At 47.8% G+C, this 20,569-nt stretch overlaps 1 protein-coding gene across 12 annotated transcripts in view; it reads left to right on the top strand.

Annotated features, from left to right (window-relative positions):
• Window positions 1-20,569, top strand: part of dock3 (dedicator of cytokinesis 3) — a 312,362-nt gene that overhangs the window by 76,768 nt on the left and 215,025 nt on the right. For all 12 annotated transcript variants that reach the window (XM_035388217.1, XM_035388222.1, XM_035388223.1 and 9 more), the window contains exon 2: window positions 2,130-2,213. In XM_035388217.1, coding sequence (XP_035244108.1) covers window positions 2,130-2,213 — 84 coding nt within the window. The remainder of the gene's footprint in view (window positions 1-2,129; window positions 2,214-20,569) is intronic.

Here is a 20,569-nt window from a genome sequence, read left to right on the forward strand (position 1 = left end):
TATTAATGCTGTGGTGAAGCAGGCCTCCACAGATAATGCATTAGCTGTAGATAAGGCTTTCGATAGTATTATGAATTTTAACCAGCACATTTTGACCAAATGAATTACGGCCAAAGATAAAATGCCAAACAATGTGCTAGCTTTCAGTGTAAGGCTAAACTGGCAGATGAAAGCAGTGTGAATTAGCTTATGCTAGCCTATGCTAGCCTCACAGCAGTGTTCCATTGCTGACTACTACTTGGACTTCCTCAGGAGACCATGTCTGCCATGATTAGCCTTTCTCCATTTGAAACAGCTCTGTTATCGATTTTAAATTAACCTTAACTTTATTATAAATTAGCCTCTTTATCATACGACTCTGGGTCCAGCGCTAGCTATTATAGTTGCCAAGACGTGGCTGCCGTGGTCAAGTGCATCCTCTGCTCTGCATACCAACAAGATGGGCTTCGGCAGATTCTCCTTTGCCTCAGAAACAGACTAAAAGATGGCTGACAGAAGCGCGTTGTACATACTGCATGTGTCTCTGCTTAGACTGAAACAGGCTTTCTCCAACTCCACCCCGGGGGACCCCTGTGTATGCTGTTTTTTAAACCCAGTGTACTGATCAGTGTTGTTCCAAACAGGTGTTCAAGTTCTTTTAGAATGTTCTTTCATTTTCACTATTACCTTACAGTCTGTCATTTAAACAATTAGAAAATTCCTTTCTGAAGGGATCGTTTCCCCCGTTTTGGGAAATGAAAGGATCGGTTTATCTGACTGGTGTAAAGTCTTGGCGCACGAACGCGGATCGTTATTCTCCGTGCCGCGCGCAGCCGATTCAGACCTAATACGACGCGAGGGGGTAAATCCTTCTGTGGGCATTAAAAGTGAGTAATTAAGGGCGATTAGCAGCCCGCTGCAGTTCAGGGGGGTTGCAGCTGCGGTCGGAATGAAAGCCAGCGCTCGCGAGCGTCCCCCGGGTCCCAGTCTCAGAGCGGCCGAACAGCAGTTCAGTATCGCCGTGGCTGCCGCGCTCTCGTAGCGCTGTACTGACCGAGCGGCAGGTCTAATCCACAGCCACAGAGCTCGGTCTGGCGGCACCAGCGGTGTGTGGGGGGGGGGGCGGGGCAGCGCGGGGCGAGATGTTACCTGAGGAGACGTTTTGGACAGGCGGCCCAGCGGCTCCTGCAGAGAGCCCAGCAGCCCAGCCGAAGTGTCGATCGCACCCCGCCGGCGTGGCAGACGGTGTCACCGCGCCAGGAAACAGTTCTGTGTGTTTTTTTTTTTTCCTGTCTGTTCTGTCGGGAAGCGGGTGTCACACGCAGGCGCTCGCTGGCTGGCCCAAACGGTCCTGAGAAGCGATAACGGATATTAGTGTCGCTGTAGCTCTGTTTGTTTTTCTAACAAAGTGGCAGGCGTGTTGGTGGTCAGGTCCCCTCACACTGACATCCAGGCCTCCTCTCTGGAAAGGGGCAGTGTCGGATGAAACGATTGGGCGCAATCTGGCGTCACTGCGAGAACCTGCCAGTAACGGTGAGAGAGACTGGAGGAGGTTCCTCTGACCTGGACTTGACCTTCGCTTCATCCTGTGAGCTCTGTTGAGGACACACAGATGCTGCTTCCTGTCTTAGTTCCTGTCTGCTCTCTGTTTATTGCATCCCTGAGAGAAATCCCAAGGTAATTCATGTTATTCTCTGACTGCCCATGTCCTCTCAGCCTTTTGTTTACTTTTATTTCTTTAAACAAAAGACTTGGAGGACAGCGACAGTCTGTGACAGGCAGTCTCTCCTTGGGTTTCCTACCAGGGTCATAATAAATAGAAATTTATATATTTTGTTTTTTATTTGCCTGGCAGTTGCTAGACTACTGACTTAAGACTTGCCGGGACAGTTTTAAGCGAGTACCCACTTACGCAAATTGATGTTTTGCTGAGGAAATTCAGGTTGAAGTGTCACAGTCCCATGTGAGATTTGAGCCTGCAAACCTCGCCCAGTTCCCTCGATCCTGTTCTACAGTGCAGACGTGCTCTGCGCTCGACACGCACAGAGCAGTGTACGGTGGCCTGCAGTGGTCACCCGCACACCTGCCCCAGGTGAAGCAGCATTAGCGCTGAGTAGCCTAACCGACGCCTTCTCTCTCCCTCCCTGCAGTGATCTGTAACTTCAGAGGGACAGTGTCTCAGGGCCTGACGCTGGAGATCGGGGAGACGGTCCAGATACTGGAGAAATGTGAAGGTAAGCACTGATGTCTAATATTGAGCTAAATATGGGCTGATGGGAGAGGGGACCCAGGGTCTGATGGGATAGGGGACGCAGGGTCTGATGGAATAGGGGACCCAGGGTCTGATGGGATAGGGGATGGAGGTGGTCAGTGGTAGTGACAGTGGTAGTGTGCTGGGGCTGTGGTGATGGGTTGGTGGGGGGGTGGGGGGTGTGGTATCTGGAGGGAGCAGGGGCCCTGTCCTCTCTCCACCAGCGCTAAAAGCCTCACAGATCTCCCCTGCAGGGTTTTTAATGCAGATATAATGCTGGTAATTTGTCACACATGCCCTCCCCTGGAGTGGTTTTACCCCATGTGCAGATGCCCCCCCCCTGGGAAAGGCGATCTGCTGTTTGGCTATGTATGACGGATAAGAGCGTTTCCTGTGGGCCTAAATCTGCTGTCCACTGCATTCTGTGGCTTCAGGCACAGGGGAGCTATCTCGTACAATAATCGAATTAAACTAAAATAAGAGTGTAAACTGTCCTCGGATTTTTACATCGGAGAGCTAGTTTGAAAGACTGGTTGTCTATTTCCCTTTGCTGTTTGGCCATGGAAGATAAATTCAATGTGTGTCATGTTCTGCGTAAAAAGGAAAATTGGTCCGGGCCTGTAGGATATCTGCATGAAATTGTCTTTCCTCAGTTCCTTTGCTGTCTGTGGTTCAAATGAAACAGTGTATGTAATCATCAAGGAACAGCATTTTCCTTACCCACTCAAATAATCCCTTTTAGCCTGAAAGAACACTTCTGAGCGCACGTCAGAATTTAGAATTTTTTTTCTTCTTCTTACCTTGCTGAGGAGTAAGCTGAAGTGATGTAGTTTTCCTGTTGTTATCATTAAAAAGACCGCCCTCTAGGGCGACAGCCTTGGTGTCCCCCCCTCCCCCCACAGCTCGGCATTGGTATTCCATGCGCGAGGGGAAGAGTCGCTCGGGCCGGGCCGGGGAGGGTGGGGGGCGCTGGCTCTGGCCCTCCAGATAATGAGGCCGGGAGCTGCTCATCAGACACGGCTCGCTGGACGTCCCGTATCGATCGGGACGGGCGTGGCCCGCGGCTGCCGAGCTCTTTCTGGGGGGCGACCCCCACCCCAGGGGGGTGGCAGGGAGCGACGTCTTAGGGAAGGAGAGCGCTTTTTATGACACGTATGAAGGCACAGCTCCAGGGATGTTTCTCTCGCTCTCTCTCTCTCTCTCTTTTTCTAACAAACCAAGGTTGCCATTGAAATGCGTGCAAACACAACAGCGGTGAAAGAGAGGTTTTTTATTTCAGGAGTTCGCTGCGAGAGGCTGTACAGAGGGTCAAATCAGCGTACTTCATGCAGCCGTTTTAAAATGCTGTTCCTTATTTCGGAAATATATCGCTTATCCCTTTAATACAGCGCTGGTGGCAAAGCAATTACACCGTAATGCGTGCCCAGGGTGGGAGGAATTAACTGCAGCACCACAATGAGAAATGAAAGGAAGCCGTTTGTCTGTGTAAACAGACGCAGTGGTCTTAATAAACTGCTTAGCTCTCTTGGAAGCAGTGTCATCTGAACGGATTTTCTGAATAAATCATTTCCTGACCTATTATTCCAAATGCTCCTTGTTTAGTAGCAGACGCTAACATACACACAAATAAGCGAATGTGTGTGATCTTACTGTGTGCTGTTCCAATACGGTTTTTATTTTGCTAGCTTTAAAATTAGCATTGGCTGTGCTCAATTCCACCCCCTTCCCCCATAGGTTAATTTTATATGACATGCCTAAAGAAGTCTCGTTAGTTCAAGGAGACCTTCACAGTCTTATACACGCAAAACTGCTCTCAAGTAGGGGTCTCTTTCATTTCTGAATGTTTTATGTATGTAACGCGTGGAAAAGCACCTTCTGTACTGTTATTTTTTAATGAGGTTTTCTGAGGGTGGATGCAGATTTGTAATGGACTGTAGAAGTCCACCAAACTGGCGCTAGTGATTCCTAGCGCTCAACACGGAGGCATGTGATGCAGTCTCCAGCCGTTGTTCTCGCGGTTAAAGTGCGTTTCGGTTGGTCTCATGTCTATACCTGCTACGCTGGTCAGTGTTCAGACAGACGTATGGGGCGGTAACGCTGGCCTGAGCTGTGCTGTGCCTCAGCAGGGCCTGCATTAAGAGCTCTTGGGCCTGGACTGCATCCACGGTCTCGCCTGTTTGATACTTCACCTGCCCACGGAGGGCCAAGTGGAGATGGACGTGCTTACTGTGAGGCTTTTGAATGTAGAGCGACAGCCTCATCATTTTTACACCCTTTCTGTAAGTACGCCAAGCAATAGAAAGGACTGTGCTGCTTGCTTCTTCTCAAAATGGTGGGGCGGGGGGGAGCAAGTGGGTGTGTGAGGAAATGAATTTCCATGAACGGTTTCAGTCCTCTGCTTTATATCGTGAAACGACGCTTTCGTGACCCCAGGAGAATGTGGCGGTTGCTGTCATAGACGCTGAAATGGGAGGTTAATTGGCTCCGGATGTGCTGCTTTAGTGTCCAGACTCTTCAGCCAAGGACGTCTGTGCAGGCTAATAGCGTTTGTGATACTGCCTTGCTTGTCCAGAAGGAAGATGAAAACCCACACTCTAATTGAAAATATTTCAATCGTGCACTTCTCGGCATTGCTATTGTTACAGTCATGGACACACACAGACAGGCATGTTCTGGCCTAAGCCGGAAATGAGAAGCAATGATCTGAATTCACCTGAGACAGCACAGCACAACTCTACCGTGCACTGGAGCAGAAAAGGTTCAGATAGGCAGAAGGGATGGTGAATTAAATACACTCTGAACACGTTTCTGAAAGCTCCTCACCCCGGCCCGCTATCGTTTTAGACAGCTCCACACCTCATTTACAATTGTTCTGGCTTTCACAAATTTTGAATCTGGCAACTCTAACTCAAAAACAGGAAGATGGAGACAAAGGAAGAAAGCAGACGTGAGGGGCCAGTAGGAGCCAGTAAGGGACAGTAGGGGACAATGGGGGACAGTAGGGGACAGTAGGGATCATGCAGGGGACAGTAGGGGACAGTAGGGATCATGCAGGGGACAGTAGGGGACAGTAGGAGATGGTGGGGGCCAGTAGGGGACAGTGGGGGACAGTAGGGGACAGGAGGGATCATTCAGGGGACAGTAGGGGACAGTGGGGGACAGTGGGGGCCAGTAGGGCACAGTAGGGGCCAGTAGGGATCATGCAGGGGACAGTAGGGGACAGTGGGGGACAGGAGGGGCTGGGAGGGACAGTAGGGATCATGCTGGGGACATTAGAGGACAGTAAGGGACAGTGGGAGACAGTAGGGGACAGTGGGGGACAGTAAGGGACAGTGGGGGGCCGGGAGGGGACAGTAGGGGACATTAGGGGCCAGTAGGGAACAGGAGGGGCTGGGAGAAGATAGAAGGGGATAGTAGGGGACAGTAAGGGACAGTGGGGGACAGTAAGGGACAGTGGGAGACAGTAGGGGACGGTAGGGATACAGTAGGGGGACAGTAGGGATCATGCAGGGGATAGTGGGAGACAGTAGGGTTCATGTGGGGGTACGCCCAAGACTCTGCAACCTTCAGCCCAGCAGCAGCAGTGTCACTCTCCCCCTGTCGGTTCTGAAGCTCCACTATCTTTACGTTCATGCTTCCTTAAACGCCTTCACCCGAAGGCCTTCGCCCAATCAGAACACAGGTGCATGTTCCAAATTATACTCTATTCATTCTTCCCTATTATTGTAGCTTCGCCACTAGAAACGGTATTATGCTAACAAAATACATTACTCACCAATATTCAAAATAAATTAAGAAAATAAACTTTAGGGAAACTAAGACGTACAGGCATTACAGAAGCATGGAAGGAGTCGGCTCTATTGCAGTGATTTATTGAACTTCAAAAAAATAAATTGAAATTAAGTTCATGAATTGGATAAAAGGCTATTATTTGCTGCGTCAAATTTAATTACATTTTATGAATTGTCCCCAACCAGTGGTAAAATGATGCAAGTGAAGTTTTCTTGTTTCACTCATTTTCAAGCCTCAGTGTAGCTTCCACGCATATTCAAAGGAAATTGAGGAAATTAAAAATGGAAGCCTTTTCAGCTCATATTGCATCAGACCACTTTGTTTCAAAGGAAACAATTTGAGTCTGACAGGTGCCTCTCTGGAAACACGCGTGGAAGCCTTTCAGCTCTTGAAGTTGACAGAACAATATCTGCCAGAACGTGTGCGCTGGAAACACAGTTGTGGAGGCTCTCCGGTAGAAAAATGCTTTGTTCTATTCTTGTCAAAAACATGACGTTCGTGTCAGAGACTTCGTGGAAATACAAGGTCCAGGCAAACGAGGGAAACAAGGCCGTGTTCTTCAGAAGCCTGCCGGGGTTCGGGTGTTCCTGGGTTTGTGACAGAGGCTGTAAAGCAGCTCCTAGTCCACAGGTGGAGCACCTGGAACGGTACAGATTTATGGTGCTTAGCCATGCAAGACAAACTCATTTACCTCCGAGGCAGCTTGGCGTGAGTGTGACTCTGTGTGTGTGTGTGTGTGTGTGTGTGTGTGTGTGTGTGTGTGTGTGCGCGTGACTGTGTGTATGTGCGAGTGTGCGTGTGTGCATGTATTGGGGAATATGCATTTGTATGCATGTACATGTGTTTTTGTGTGTGCGTGTGTGTGTGTATTGGTGTGTGTTGCATATTCCAGTCTTTGTGATGTGAAAGCACACTGGTATAACAAACGCCCTCATTGTACCAGACCAGTTCATCACATGCATGTCAGTCAGTCAGTCAGTCAGTCAGTGCAGGGCTGTGCAGAGAGGGGCGGGGCAAGAGGGAGGGATGACAGACAGCCCTGGCACCCTCCATCAATAAACCAGGCCTGTGGTTCAGTGACGCCACTCATCCATATCACAGATGTCTTTGATTAGAGGGAGAAGAAGCCCTTACGAAGAAGGTTACCTCAAACACAGCTCTTACAGCATGTAGCACTGGCAGGCAAACGCACAGAGATTCCCTGAGATAGAGCAGAGCAGCTCATCTGTAATGCTTTTGTGGCTCTGGTGTGACTCATCGTACAGCGTTGACATCAGTCCTGCTCCATGTGACTAATGTGTGTTATCCAATCAGAGCGCGGATGTGAGTCACCTGATCGGCATGTATAAATGATGCTGCGCAGTCTGCCTCTTAGCTTTTTCTGGTTCTGTTGTTTTCTGTACCTGTTTTCATGAGATACAGGGAATCAGAAGTAAACATCAGAGAATACCAGCCTGAGCACTGAGACTGCATGTGCTTTAGAGACTGAGCACTGAGACTACAGGTGCTTTAGAGTCTGAGCACTGAGACTACAGGTGCTTTAGAGTCTGAGCACTGAGACTGCATGTGCTTTAGAGTCTGAGCACTGAGACTGCAGGTGCTTTAGAGTCTGAGCACTGAGACTGCAGGTGCTTTAGAGTCTGAGCACTGAGACTGCTGGTGCTTTAGAATCAGCACTGAGACTGCAGGTGCTTTAGAGACTGAGCACTGAGACTGCAGGTGCTTTAGAGTCTGAGCACTGAGACTGCAGGTGCTTCAGAGACTGAACACTGAGACTGCAGGAGCTTTAGAGACTGAGCACTGAGACTGCAGGTGCTTTAGAGTCAGCACTGAGACTGCATGTGCTTTAGAGTCTGAGCACTGAGACTGCAGGTGCTTTAGAGACTGAGCACTGAGACTGCAGGTGCTTTAGAATCAGCACTGAGACTGCAGGTGCTTTAGAGTCTGAGCACTGAGACTGCAGGTGCTTTAGAGTCTGAGCACTGAGACTGCTGGTGCTTTAGAATCAGCACTGAGACTGCATGTGCTTTAGAGACTGATCACTAATTTTATTACAGCAAGGCTCTGGACTGGAGTAATTTCTTTCAGTCCCAAAAGAGATTCCTTGTAATTTGGACAAACATATTTTCATTATTTATTGAAAGTAGGAGTGTTTTCGGCTACTTCATAAATGGCAGTATATTTTGCGGTGTTCTTTCGAATCATGTACTCAGAGGAAGGCAGGCATCCACATCCCTCAGGTTTTGTGTTTTGTGTGTCTGTGGGGGCGGGGTCAGTCGGTCCTGCAGAGACACTCTGTGCCCTTTAGGCCTGGCTGCAGCTGAGCCACAGAGCCGTTTCTCTGGGCGCCCCGGGCGTGTGATGTAGCAGATCTCTGGGAAATGCAGTCCTTTCTGAGGCTGGTTTGTGGCACGCTCGCATTGCACAGATGAGCTGGGATTCCAGCAGAGTTCTGGCACTCTCTCTCTCTCTCTCTCTCTCTCTCACATACACACACACACTGTCTGTCACACTCTCTCCCTCCCTCTCTCTCTCTCTCTCACACACACACACACACACACACACACACTCTGTCTCTCTCTCTCTCTCTCGTTCTCACTCGTTGTTCTGAGTGCCGAACACGCGTGTTCTGGGAGTGGCATGTTTTCCCGCAGGACGCCTGCACACGACTTCTGCATCACAGCCACATTACCAACCATCTTGTTTTTTTTTTTACGTACCTCAGATCTGTTGCATTTCTGACACGCCTCTCAGGAGCCTCATACATACCCTCCGCTGGCTCATTAGCGACATTGAAAGCGGTGTAATTGCGGCGGTGGTTATGATGGCGCGGACAGCGCTGATGAATGATATTACGTTATTAACGGCGTGATGTCACGAGGATAACACAGTGCGGGGGTTAGGGAGCTGGGCTCGTGGCGGATATCCCAGGGGGGGACACTGCCACCGCGCCGAACCGCGAGGCGCTTAGCCCGTAAAACGCCCGGCTGCACGAGCGACAGCGTGTGAAAACGAGAGTCACTCCGGTTAAGGGCGTGTCCCGAGCGTGTGTGCCGGGGTGGGCGGGGCAGCGCCTGTCTGCTTCTGATTTAAGGCCTGCTTCTGCTGACAAGTGTTTAACCAGCCCAAGCAATTATGTGATCTGACATTTTTATATCATGTACATTTATATATGATAAGGAGACTGCTCATTTGTCCGTATATGAAATGTTTGATTATGACCTACTCTATCTACAGGTCTTATGTAAATGATGTCTTAATGTCAGCCCGGTTCCCATTCAGTTACACACACGTACAGTGGCATGCAAAGGTTTGGGGGCCCCCTGGTCAGATTACATGTTTTGAATTAAACAGATTGGAAAACAATAAAACCGTAATTTGTACATATACATAAGGGGCGAGCGTATTAATGCATAATGATGAGCAAAGGCATTCGGTACATTTATGATCTCCATTCACCTACACGCCAGAGAGTACGGTGTACGGTGCTGAACAGGACAAGGCCAGCTGCCTTCGGTGCTCCGTGTGAACAAGTGTATTCTCCTGGTGAGGCATTGGTAATTATGCCCACCGTATAATTATGCCGCCATTTTTTGCCGTTCCCAATGGTACCGTGTTCTTTGCGCAAAGACATTTATAAGTGCTAAAACGGATTGCACGTGATAAGCTGAGAGCTGCTTTACTAGTGCGGAGAGCGCTTTCTAGTGTGATAAAATGCGATTAACATCATGAAGAATTTGGGGAATATCCTATCGCATATATAACATGAGATATTTACATTGTACATAACATGCAAACATTTGAATCCTTTACATGGGATGATTTCAGATTTTATTGGTTTTAAAATGAAAATAAAGATTGTGAACTATAATTTAATATTTACAGTTTTATTGAATGGTTGGTGGTTTCAAGAGGCTGACGAGAAAAAAAGCAAGTTAGGCGGACGCCCAGTGACATTCTGGCATGGGGATCATGTGACTCGCATCCTTGCACTGATTGGATAAAGCACAGCACCGGTTCCATGGATCAGGGTTGATCTGTACTCTACTTTGCAGAAGCTTTACAGGAGCTGTTTCTGTGCACACACAGAGCCATGGCAGACCATGAAGTTTGTTTTCATGTAGTTTGTTTTCATGTAGTTTGTCAGTGATACATGTTGCGTGCATCGATAATTGAGCTTGGACTAAAGAATACATTTCTGCTATGTTTCTTTGCTGTCTTGTCAGGGGTTTTTAATTGTATTTATTGTAGAATCACATTAAAACACACAAATATGTGGGCCACTCAGAAAGGTTCATGTCCTCTTGACATAATTTGCATAGGACATTGCATATATTTTACATATCTACATATAATTACTCCATTCTTATACTCATTATGTTTGCAGTGTAGTGGGTGTTGTGTCTCTGGGTTATGCATGATTCAGGTCTGCTTCTTATAAAATTTAGTCATTTATTAATGTGCCAGTCCAGCCAGAGTACAGTTGGCCCTTGGGGGTAAGTCAAGTATTAAATTTAAGTTAATAAAACAGCCATTCCTGTTAGTCCAGTGCATTATCCATGCAGGTATCATAGAACATTCCTGTTATTCTGATGTGTTATCCAAGCAGAGATCATATACTGTAACATTCCTGTTATTCTGGTGTGTTATCCAAGCAGAGATCATATACTGTAACATTCCTGTTATTCTAGTGTGTTATCCAAGCAGAGATCATATACTGTAACATTCCTGTTATTCTAGTGTGTTATCCAAGCAGAGATCATATACTGTAACATTCCTGTTATTCTCGTGTGTTATCCAAGCAGAGATCATAGAACTTAGCTGTTATTTCAGCAGGTTATCCATGCAGATTACATAAAATAAATCAGTAATTGTGTGTATATACAGAAGGGAAGAGCACAATGATACCGCACAGCCATTCAGCTCATCTACGCTCACCATTCACCGGCAAATTAAGGAGAACAGTTCGGTGCGTCTCAGTGCTGCTGTGTGTTCACAGGAGGAGGGGCTGCCTGACGAACACGTAGCATTCGCGCTAGTTAGTGATGGGGACGTGTCGGGCGCGAGGTCTCCGGGTTCAGGCTGCTGTGGCTGTGTCCGTGTTCAGGCTGCTGTGGCTGTGTCCAGGTTCAGGCTGCTGTGGGTCTCCGTGTTCAGGCTGCTGTGGGTCTCCGTGTTCAGGCTGCTGTGGCTGTGTCCGTGTTCAGGCTGCTGTGGGTCTCCGGGTTCAGGCTGCTGTGGCTGTGTCCGTGTTCAGGCTGCTGTGGGTCTCCGTGTTCAGGCTGCTGTGGCTGTGTCTGGGTTCAGGCTGCTGTGGCTGTGTCTGGGTTCAGGCTGCTGTGGCTGTGTCTGGGTTCAGGCTGCTGTGGGTCTCCGTGTTCAGGCTGCTGTGGCTGTGTCCGTGTTCAGGCTGCTGTGGTTGTGTCCGGGTTCAGGCTGCTGTGGGTCTCCGTGTTCAGGCTGCTGTGGCTGTGTCCGGGTTCAGGCTGCTGTGGGTCTCCGTGTTCAGGCTGCTGTGGCTGTGTCCGTGTTCAGGCTGCTGTGGCTGTGTCCGTGTTCAGGCTGCTGTGGCTGTGTCCGTGTTCAGGCTGCTGTGGCTGTCTCCGGGTTCAGGCTGCTGTGGCTGTGTCCGGGTTCAGGCTGCTGTGGGTCTCCGTGTTCAGGCTGCTGTGGCTGTGTCCGTGTTCAGGCTGCTGTGGCTGTGTCCGTGTTCTGGCTGCTGTGGCTGTGTCCGTGTTCAGGCTGCTGTGGCTGTGTCCGTGTTCAGGCTGCTGTGGCTGTGTCTGTGTTCAGGCTGCTGTGGCTGTGTCTGGGTTCAGGCTGCTGTGGCTGTGTCCGGGTTCAGGCTGCTGTGGGTCTCCGTGTTCAGGCTGCTGTGGCTGTGTCTGGGTTCAGGCTGCTGTGGCTGTGTCCGTGTTCAGACTGCTGTGGGTCTCCGTGTTCAGGCTGCTGTGGCTGTGTCTGGGTTCAGGCTGCTGTGGCTGTGTCCGTGTTCAGACTGCTGTGGGTCTCCGTGTTCAGGCTGCTGTGGCTGTGTCTGGGTTCAGGCTGCTGTGGCTGTGTCCGTGTTCAGGCTGCTGTGGCTGTGTCCGGCTAAATCTGCTGTCAAGCGTGTGCCACTCTGCTTCGCTTGACTGGAACTGACCCCCCCCTCCCCCTCCCCCTGAAGCACCTGGGGGCGTACTCCTCGCCCTGTGCTAATTGGTGGGGGGGGGAAGGGGGGGGTCCTGACCTCGCCGCACTCTGAAACGGTTTTCCCGCCGCTCAAAGAGGCAGAGGGGGATTCAGCGTTCACTTTACCGCCGTGGCAGAGGGGGATTCAGCGTTCACTTTACCGCCGTGGCAGAGGGGGATTCAGCGTTCACTTTACCGCCGTGGCAGAGGGGGATTCAGCGTTCACTTTACCGCCGTGGCAGAGGGGGATCGAGCGTTCGCGGCTGATTAATTCGGCCGACGGCATTCCTGTGCGATGACGGGCCGGGCCTTGTGAGGAAGGCTGGGGACAGATGGCTCAGGTGCTCCAGAAACACGCGGCCTCGCTCTCTCTCTCTACCGCCGTGTTTCTGTCATGGTGAGCAAACGGTAACATTAGCGATGGAGTCGTTCCTGGTGGTGGTGGGGGGGGGGGGGGGAGTTATGGTCATTGGGGGCAGATGGGGGCCCGTGCGAAACACTCGCCATGTCGGTGACTTCAAAGTCGGCACGTTCCGGACTGTTCCGTGACCCAGGCGCTGCCCCTGTTGTTCTCCACGCCGTGGCACAGATCTGGACGCCAGCCAATATCGCTGCATCTACCATCAGGCTGAATCACTGAGCGCACACAACCTCAGCCCCCCCCCCCCCTAACCACCCCCCCGGTCTGAGGTTTCCTGTTCGGGGGGAGGACAGAGAGCTGCCGGACGCAGAGGGAGAGGGAGAAGGACCTGCACGCCATTCAGAAGGCATGTCCCGCTGCTCCTCTCCTCAGCAGACCAAAATAAAATCTAATCTCAGCGCACCCTGCCTGGAAGAGCCGGCAGTGGAGGAGAGATATCTCAGAGTGGTCCCGTCCCCCAAAAATAAAGCTTTTAAAAACGCACTGCGTAACACGCAGACAAAATACAGCTTCTAAAAACACTGCGTAACACACAGCTATAAAATACAGCTTTTAAAAACACAATGCGTAACACACGCAGACAAAATAAAGCTTCGAAAAACGCATTGCGTAACACACGCAGACAAAATAAAGCTTTTAAAAACGCACCACGTAACACGCAGACAAAATACAGCTTTTAAAAACAGTGTCGAACACACGCAGACAAAATAAAGCTTTTAAAAACACACTGCGTAACACGCAGACAAAATAAAGCTTTTAAAAACACACTGCGTAACACACACAGACAAAATAAGGCTTTCAAAAACACACTGCGTAACACGCAGACAAAATACAGCTTTTAAAAACACACTGCGTAACACACACAGACAAAATAAGGCTTTCAAAAACACACTGCGTAACACGCAGACAAAATACAGCTTTTAAAAACACACTGCATAACACGCAGACAAAATAAAGCTTTTAAGAACGCTCAGTGGAATACAAGCAGACAGCACCTCACTCACCTCTTCCTTCGTGGGGCGAATCGAGGGCTGATCGCATTACACTTATAAGGGTTTGGTGTGAAGCTATTCATTAATGCTCCCTATGAACATTGCATGCTATGCGGCTTTGGTCCCCTACTGTGTGAATGTGAGTGCTGTGGGTTATACGGCTGTGAACACTGATGAGTATCACTACGCGGCTCGTCCCAATCAATTGTATTTTGATGTTGCTAATGCGCACTGCACTGATGGCGAAGGTGTGACAATGCACTGGCCAATCAGGACACTTTGCCAATCCCTGTAATTTGAGCATCTGCATCACATGCACACAAACGGCAGCTTTCCTTTCTGTTTCTGTGGCACATGCTCAAATGCTTACACCCCCTAACTTTGTAGTTTGAGCTTTTTAAAGCTAATGAAATGTTCTAATTACTTTAAAAAAACTGTTTTTGCACGCTTGCACAAACTGTCCATACCTCATTGAATTCCTACTTCCGTGTGAGTGTGTGTGTTATTTTGGATATAAATGTTTGTAGGACGAGAACATAAACTGCATAAACATTACAGGGCTTGTAAAAATAATGATTGCTCTTAATCATCCTGTTTGTTGCGTGGTGTGCAGTGTGCAGTGTCTATGCTGTTGTCTCTGCAATGCAGACGGTTTAGAGGGCCTGTAGTGTGCGGTATCGTTGTCTCTGCAATGCAGATGGTTTAGAGGGCCTGTAGTGTGCGGTATCGTTGTCTCTGCAATGCAGACGGTTTAGAGGGCCTGTAGTGTGCGGTATCGTTGTCTCTCCAATGCTGACGGCGTAGAGGGTCTGTAGTGTGCGGTATCGTTGTCTCTGCAATGCAGATGGTTTAGAGGGCCTGTAGTGTGCGGTATCGTTGTCTCTGCAATGCAGACGGTTTAGAGGGCCTGTAGTGTGCGGTATCGTTGTCTCTGCAATGCAGACGGTTTAGAGGGCCTGTAGTGTGCAGTATCATTGTCTCTGCAATGCAGACGGTTTAGAGGGCCTGTGGTGTGCGGTATCGTTGTCTCTGCAATGCAGACGGTTTAGAGGGCCTGTAGTGTGCGGTATCGTTGTCTCTGCAATGCAGACGGTTTAGAGGGCCTGTAGTGTGCGGTATCGTTGTCTCTCCAATGCTGACGGCGTAGAGGGTCTGTAGTGTGGGGTATCGTTGTCTCTGCAATGCAGATGGTTTAGAGGGCCTGTAGTGTGCGGTATCGTTGTCTCTGCAATGCAGACGGTTTAGAGGGCCTGTAGTGTGCGGTATCGTTGTCTCTGCAATGCAGACGGTTTAGAGGGCCTGTAGTGTGCAGTATCATTGTCTCTGCAATGCAGACGGTTTAGAGGGCCTGTAGTGTGCGGTATCGTTGTCTCTGCAATGCAGACGGTTTAGAGGGCCTGTAGTGTGCGGTATCGTTGTCTCTGCAATGCAGACGGTTTAGAGAGCCTGTAGTGTGCGGTATCGTTGTCTCTGCAATGCAGACGGTTTAGAGGGCCTGTAGTGTGTGGTATCGTTGTCTCTGCAATGCAGACGGTTTAGAGGGCATGTAGTGTGTGGTATCGTTGTCTCTGCAATGCAGACAGTTTAGAGGGCCTGTAGTGTGCAGTATCGTTGTCTCTGCAATGCAGACTGTTTAGAGGGCCTGTAGTGTGCGGTATCGTTGTCTCTGCAATGCAGACGGTTCAGAGAGCCTGTAGTGTGCGGTATCGTTGTCTCTGCGATGCAGACGGTTTAGAGGGCCTGTAGTGTGCGGTATCGTTGTCTCTGCAATTCAGACGGTTTAGAGGGCCTGTAGTGTGCGGTATCGTTGTCTCTGCAATGCAGACGGTTTAGAGGGCCTGTAGTGTGCGGTATCGTTGTCTCTGCAATGCAGACGGTTTAGAGAGCCTGTAGTGTGCGGTATCGTTGTCTCTGCAATGCAGACGGTTTAGAGGGCCTGTAGTGTGCGGTATCGTTGTCTCTGCAATGCAGACGGTTTAGAGGGCCTTACTGCGGCCCTGTCTCCCTTCACACTCAGGGATACCTCACAGCGATAGGAGAGCTGCCCGTCTGGGTTGACTGGGAAAAACCTCACGCACTCCTCAGGCTGAAATCTGAGACAGGTTTCTTCTCTCTTTTTTTGTTCTGCAATAATGCTGGTGTAATTTTTTTACTATTTTTATTTACAAGTATCGTCCCTGTTTTACCAAATCTATGCCTTTTTTACTGTGAATATATTTGAACTTGTTGTTTCAGTTTCATTTGACAATGGCTGTTAAGCATCTGCAAGAAGAACACTTAATAAATAAAGTTAATATTATTGGCAACAGTGCTCTAAGCTCTGAATTCTGGCACTGTCTATTGCAATGCCAGTATTGGCAAAGCTTGTTACAGTGGGCCTTGCCAATATCTGCATTGTGTTAGACAGCGCTAGCATTACGTACTGTACCTAGACAGAACCTGGCTGGCAGTTTTTTAAACCAGTTTTACCCAGTTTTGCTTCTTTTTTTCTCATTTTAGACTGGGCGCTTGTGTTTGTAAGCTGGTCTCCGGAGTTATTCTCCACAGTGCGTTTGAGACAGCACACACTCACCATTTCCACCCACACTGCTCCGCTGCACACCTGCTGAACTCGGGCAGTCATTGGGCCTCATTCACAAAACTTTTCTTAAATTATTCTTACTTTTGCTCTTAAAAATATTCCTACAAAAAACGATATGAGATTCATGACACGTGCAGACCCTTGATTTTTGTATGAATCCCTGGTGTATGAGATGATGAATGCTGGCTGAATGCACAGTCGTGTTCATGCGATTAGCATAAGGAAACGGCCATGAACAAATACAGATAAGAAAAAAATGATGAATGCTGAAATGTTCTTGGAAAAGTTCTTACACACAGTTTATGTGATTGTACATGTTTCGTGAATGAGGCCCATTCTGTGTGAGGAGTGCACTTCATATGCCGCTGGTACAGGCAAACTGCAGGTACCCGTTTGACCAGAGGGGGCGCTGGTGGGAAGGAAGCCAATGGATGGTAATGTTAAAGATTTTACATAGGTCATAATGGATTGTGACAAAACAGAAGGCGGTGTTGGTTATGTGTCATTTACAATCGGTAAATCGACTGGCAATGTTATCATTTGTATCAACTGGCAGAAGTAAAGGGAAATTTTAACTATAATGTTGTAACATAAAAATAGTATAGATAATACATTTTAACCTAACAATTAAACCTTTATTTTATATGGACCACACCAATCTCACTCCATAAGAACTAAGGAACAAAATAGACTACATTGTGATGAAAAAGTTGTGAAAACTGTTTTACACGGCTGCTTGTATTAACACCCCTGCTGAACATTCCAGTTTAAACCAGCCTAAACTGGTCAAGCTGGTTCAAGCTGGGTTTCGACACTTCTAGCTGGTCACCCAGCTGTTCTCCTGCTGACCAGCCAATTTAGTCAGCTGGTCCGCCAGTTTACAACCAGCTTACTCTGCCAGCTTTAACCAGCTTTGACCAGCTAGAAGTGTTACAGTAAAACACGGCTTAAACCAGCTTTAGATAATGGAACAGAAAGTCTTTGCTTTCCATACATTATCTTGTCTTGCTACAGAACATTAATCAGTTATGGCAAATAAAAAAAAAACAAAACAAAACAAACGTGATTGGCTTTGCACCAGTGGGGAAAAGGGTCATTTAGAAGCAAGAGATAACATTGTTAAAGACGGAATTTCATTGTGCCCAATTTTGTGATAAAACAAATTACATGTTCGAAAGCCAATTCCAATTTTTTGAGTATCGGTTTTTTTCTGATAACAGATCTGCATCTGGCAGTCCTGCAGATGAGAAAGCTGGCCTACTTTGAGCCCTCCCCGCTTTGACCTTGTTAGCGGACCATAACGACTGCGATGCATAATTTATGTCCGACTCCATCAAGCCATTCTCTGCTCTGTCCGCGGCATGACTGGGAATATTTCCCTGACGGACTTGCTGATGAAGCGAGGTTACTGACTGATTTAAATGCGAGGAAACAAAGTAAATGCCTTTAAAACACGCAGAGCTGTTACTCATCATTCTGCCTCTGCAGGGAGGTATACTGACACTGTGCTAATGCACACCTGGGCACCTTCTCTTTCTCAGTGATCAGAGGCCAGGAGTGTATCCATGCAGGGCTGAACTTAGCCCTGAGTGGGACAGGGGCCAGTTTTATCCAAAAGTAGTCCTGCACCCCAGTGTGTCCAGGACATCCAGAAATGTCTGTACTTTCGTGCCAAAAATTACATTTAATTTTTATTTATTTCACCAGCAAATCAAGGTTAGAAACAGAATGTGAAACAGAAAGTGGTACGCAATAGTTTAACTTCAGCCCAACTGCTTTCCAGTGGATTTCCTGTCCTGCAGGAATCGGATAGAAATGGAAAGTGGGGACAGTACAGAACAGTAATGCAGAATGTAGTGAAAAAGGGTTAAAAGTGCTTATGAAGAGTTTAAAAGTAGAAAGAGGAAACATAATTTTAAAAAAGTCTCTGCAGTGGATGCGAAAAGGACACGGTCAGTGGCAGTGAAAGGACATGATTTGGACACAGTTTGGTAAAGACAGTTTGGACATGGTTTGGACACAGTTTGGTAAGGACACAGTTTGTACATGGTTTGGACACAGTTTGGTAAGGACACAGTTTGTACACTGTTTTGAAAGGACACAGTTTGTACATGGTTTTGAAAGGACACAGTTTGGACGTGGTTTGGACACAGTTTGGTAAGGACACAATTTGGACACGGTTTTGAAAGGACACAGTTTGTACATGGTTTTGAAAGGACATGGTTTGGACACGGTTTTGAAAGGAGACGGTTTGGACATGGTTTGGACACAGTTTGGACATGGTTTTGAAAGGACACAGTTTGTACACGGTTTTGAAAGGACACAGTTTGGACACGGTTTTGAAAGGACATGGTTTGGACATGGTTTTGAAAGGACATGGTTTGGACACGGTTTGTACACGGTTTTGAAAGGACACGGTTTTGAAAGGACAGGGTTTGGACACAGTTTGGACATGGTTTTGAAAGGACACAGTTTGTACACGGTTTTGAAAGGACACAGTTTGGACACGGTTTTGAAAGGACATGGTTTGGACATGGTTTTGAAAGGACATGGTTTGGACACGGTTTGTACACGGTTTTGAAAGGACACAGTTTGGTAAGGACGTGGTTTGGACACTGTTTGGTAAGGACACAGTTTGGTAAGGACATGGTTTGGACACTGTTTGGTAAGGACACAGTTTGGTAAGGACACGGTTTTGAAAGGACAGGGTTTGGGATGGACCTTCTTTCCTAGGCGGTCAGCACGCGCTGTAGGGGGCATGTTGCAGAAGCTCATTAAACGCAGCTCAGTAGAAGACTAAGCATTTTACTGCTAATACTGACTGCTGGTTTTTTTGTTTTGTGTCATATTAATCATCGTTAAGCTTTAGGAACAGGCTTGCGGGTTACATCAAATTAGAGAAGTCAACATTATCATGTGATTTAAAAGCATCTGAGGATTTCTTTTTTCATTCAGTTTGCCCATCCTTCAGTCTCTCATATTTTATTAATAAATTTACTTCTATTGTTACCACAATTACTCTGTCCTCATGTATATTTTATAATGCAAGAGTCTAGATCAGAGCTTTCTTTACCAGAATTTGCTTAAATATTAAAGCCTTCACTTTGCTCTCTTGCGAAGCTTTGCAGTTTTTTATTTTAAACGAAGCGTAGAGCTGGCCATTAAGAGCCACCCTGTCAGTCTGAAAAGTACTGGCCTATTTTCTCCAGTACATTTGAGCTTATTGAACTGTTCCTTTCTGAATCCCACCGTTTCCCAGGAGTTCAGCTCAATCGACTTTTAAAGGGTCGGAAAATAATATTCCAGTTTTTACCAATCGGCTCAATTGTTTTAAAAAAATTCCCTCTAGAAAATACCCATCATAAAACTTGTGTGGCAACCTGTTGATAAATTTTGCTATTTGAAAATTTAATTTGGTTTGACGAGTGGCTTTGTCCTATTTCAACAAAGGTGACCAGATTAAAAGAGGAAAGAATCAGGCCCATCCCCTTGGGGCTTAAAGGGAGCAGAAGGAGAATTATTTTCACTTTTATGTAATTAATTTTTTATGTAATGTAGGCCACTGAACAAAACAATGGCCGGGTTTAATTGTATGGTGTTTTTAAAGCACCTGAAACTCAACATCTGTCTGATAATTATCCAGGCAAACGGCTTCCCTGTTATTCTGGTCAGGAGGGGCACATTTCGGTAAATCGGGATGTCTGGTCATCCTGTGTCCGCCCATCCTGGCAGTACTCATCTTCTCCACTCAGACGCTTTAACGAAATCCTCTCGGTGGGTCGAAATGAGGCCCCGGGGAGGCAATCCATGGAATTGTCTTCTAGTCGGAATTACGGCGTTCCACTTAGGACCGGGTTTCACTGACTTTGCGTGATTGTTTAGTAAATATTGGTTGTGTTCCAAAAGCTGTATGGGGCAATCGATTTGAGCTGCACATTGTACTCAGAGTGGACAGGCATGCTTGGCAGGAGAGATTATTCTGCATCCACACAGTCTTGCATTGGGTGCATAGCACTGGGTTCCCACACAGTCTTGCATCGGGTGCACAGCACTGGGTTCCCACACAGTCTTGCATCGGGTGCACAGCACTGGGTTCCCACACAGTCTTGCATCGGGTGCACAGCACTGGTTTCCCACGCAGTCTTGCATCGGGTGCACAGCACTGGTTTCCCACGCAGTCTTGCATCGGGTGCACAGCACTGGGTTCCCACACAGTCTTGCGTCGGGTGCACAGCACTGGGTTTCCAAACAAGGAAGGTGGGAGCATTTAGCTTCTCTTCCATCTTCTGGCTCCAAAATGGGATGAGAACGTTTCTTGTTCCTCTAACTGAGCACAGAAATTTGTTAAGGGACTGTTACGCAGTTTATGGCATCTGATT

This window comes from Anguilla anguilla, chromosome 13, assembly GCF_013347855.1.
Source record: "Anguilla anguilla isolate fAngAng1 chromosome 13, fAngAng1.pri, whole genome shotgun sequence".
NCBI classification, from domain to species: domain Eukaryota; kingdom Metazoa; phylum Chordata; class Actinopteri; order Anguilliformes; family Anguillidae; genus Anguilla; species Anguilla anguilla.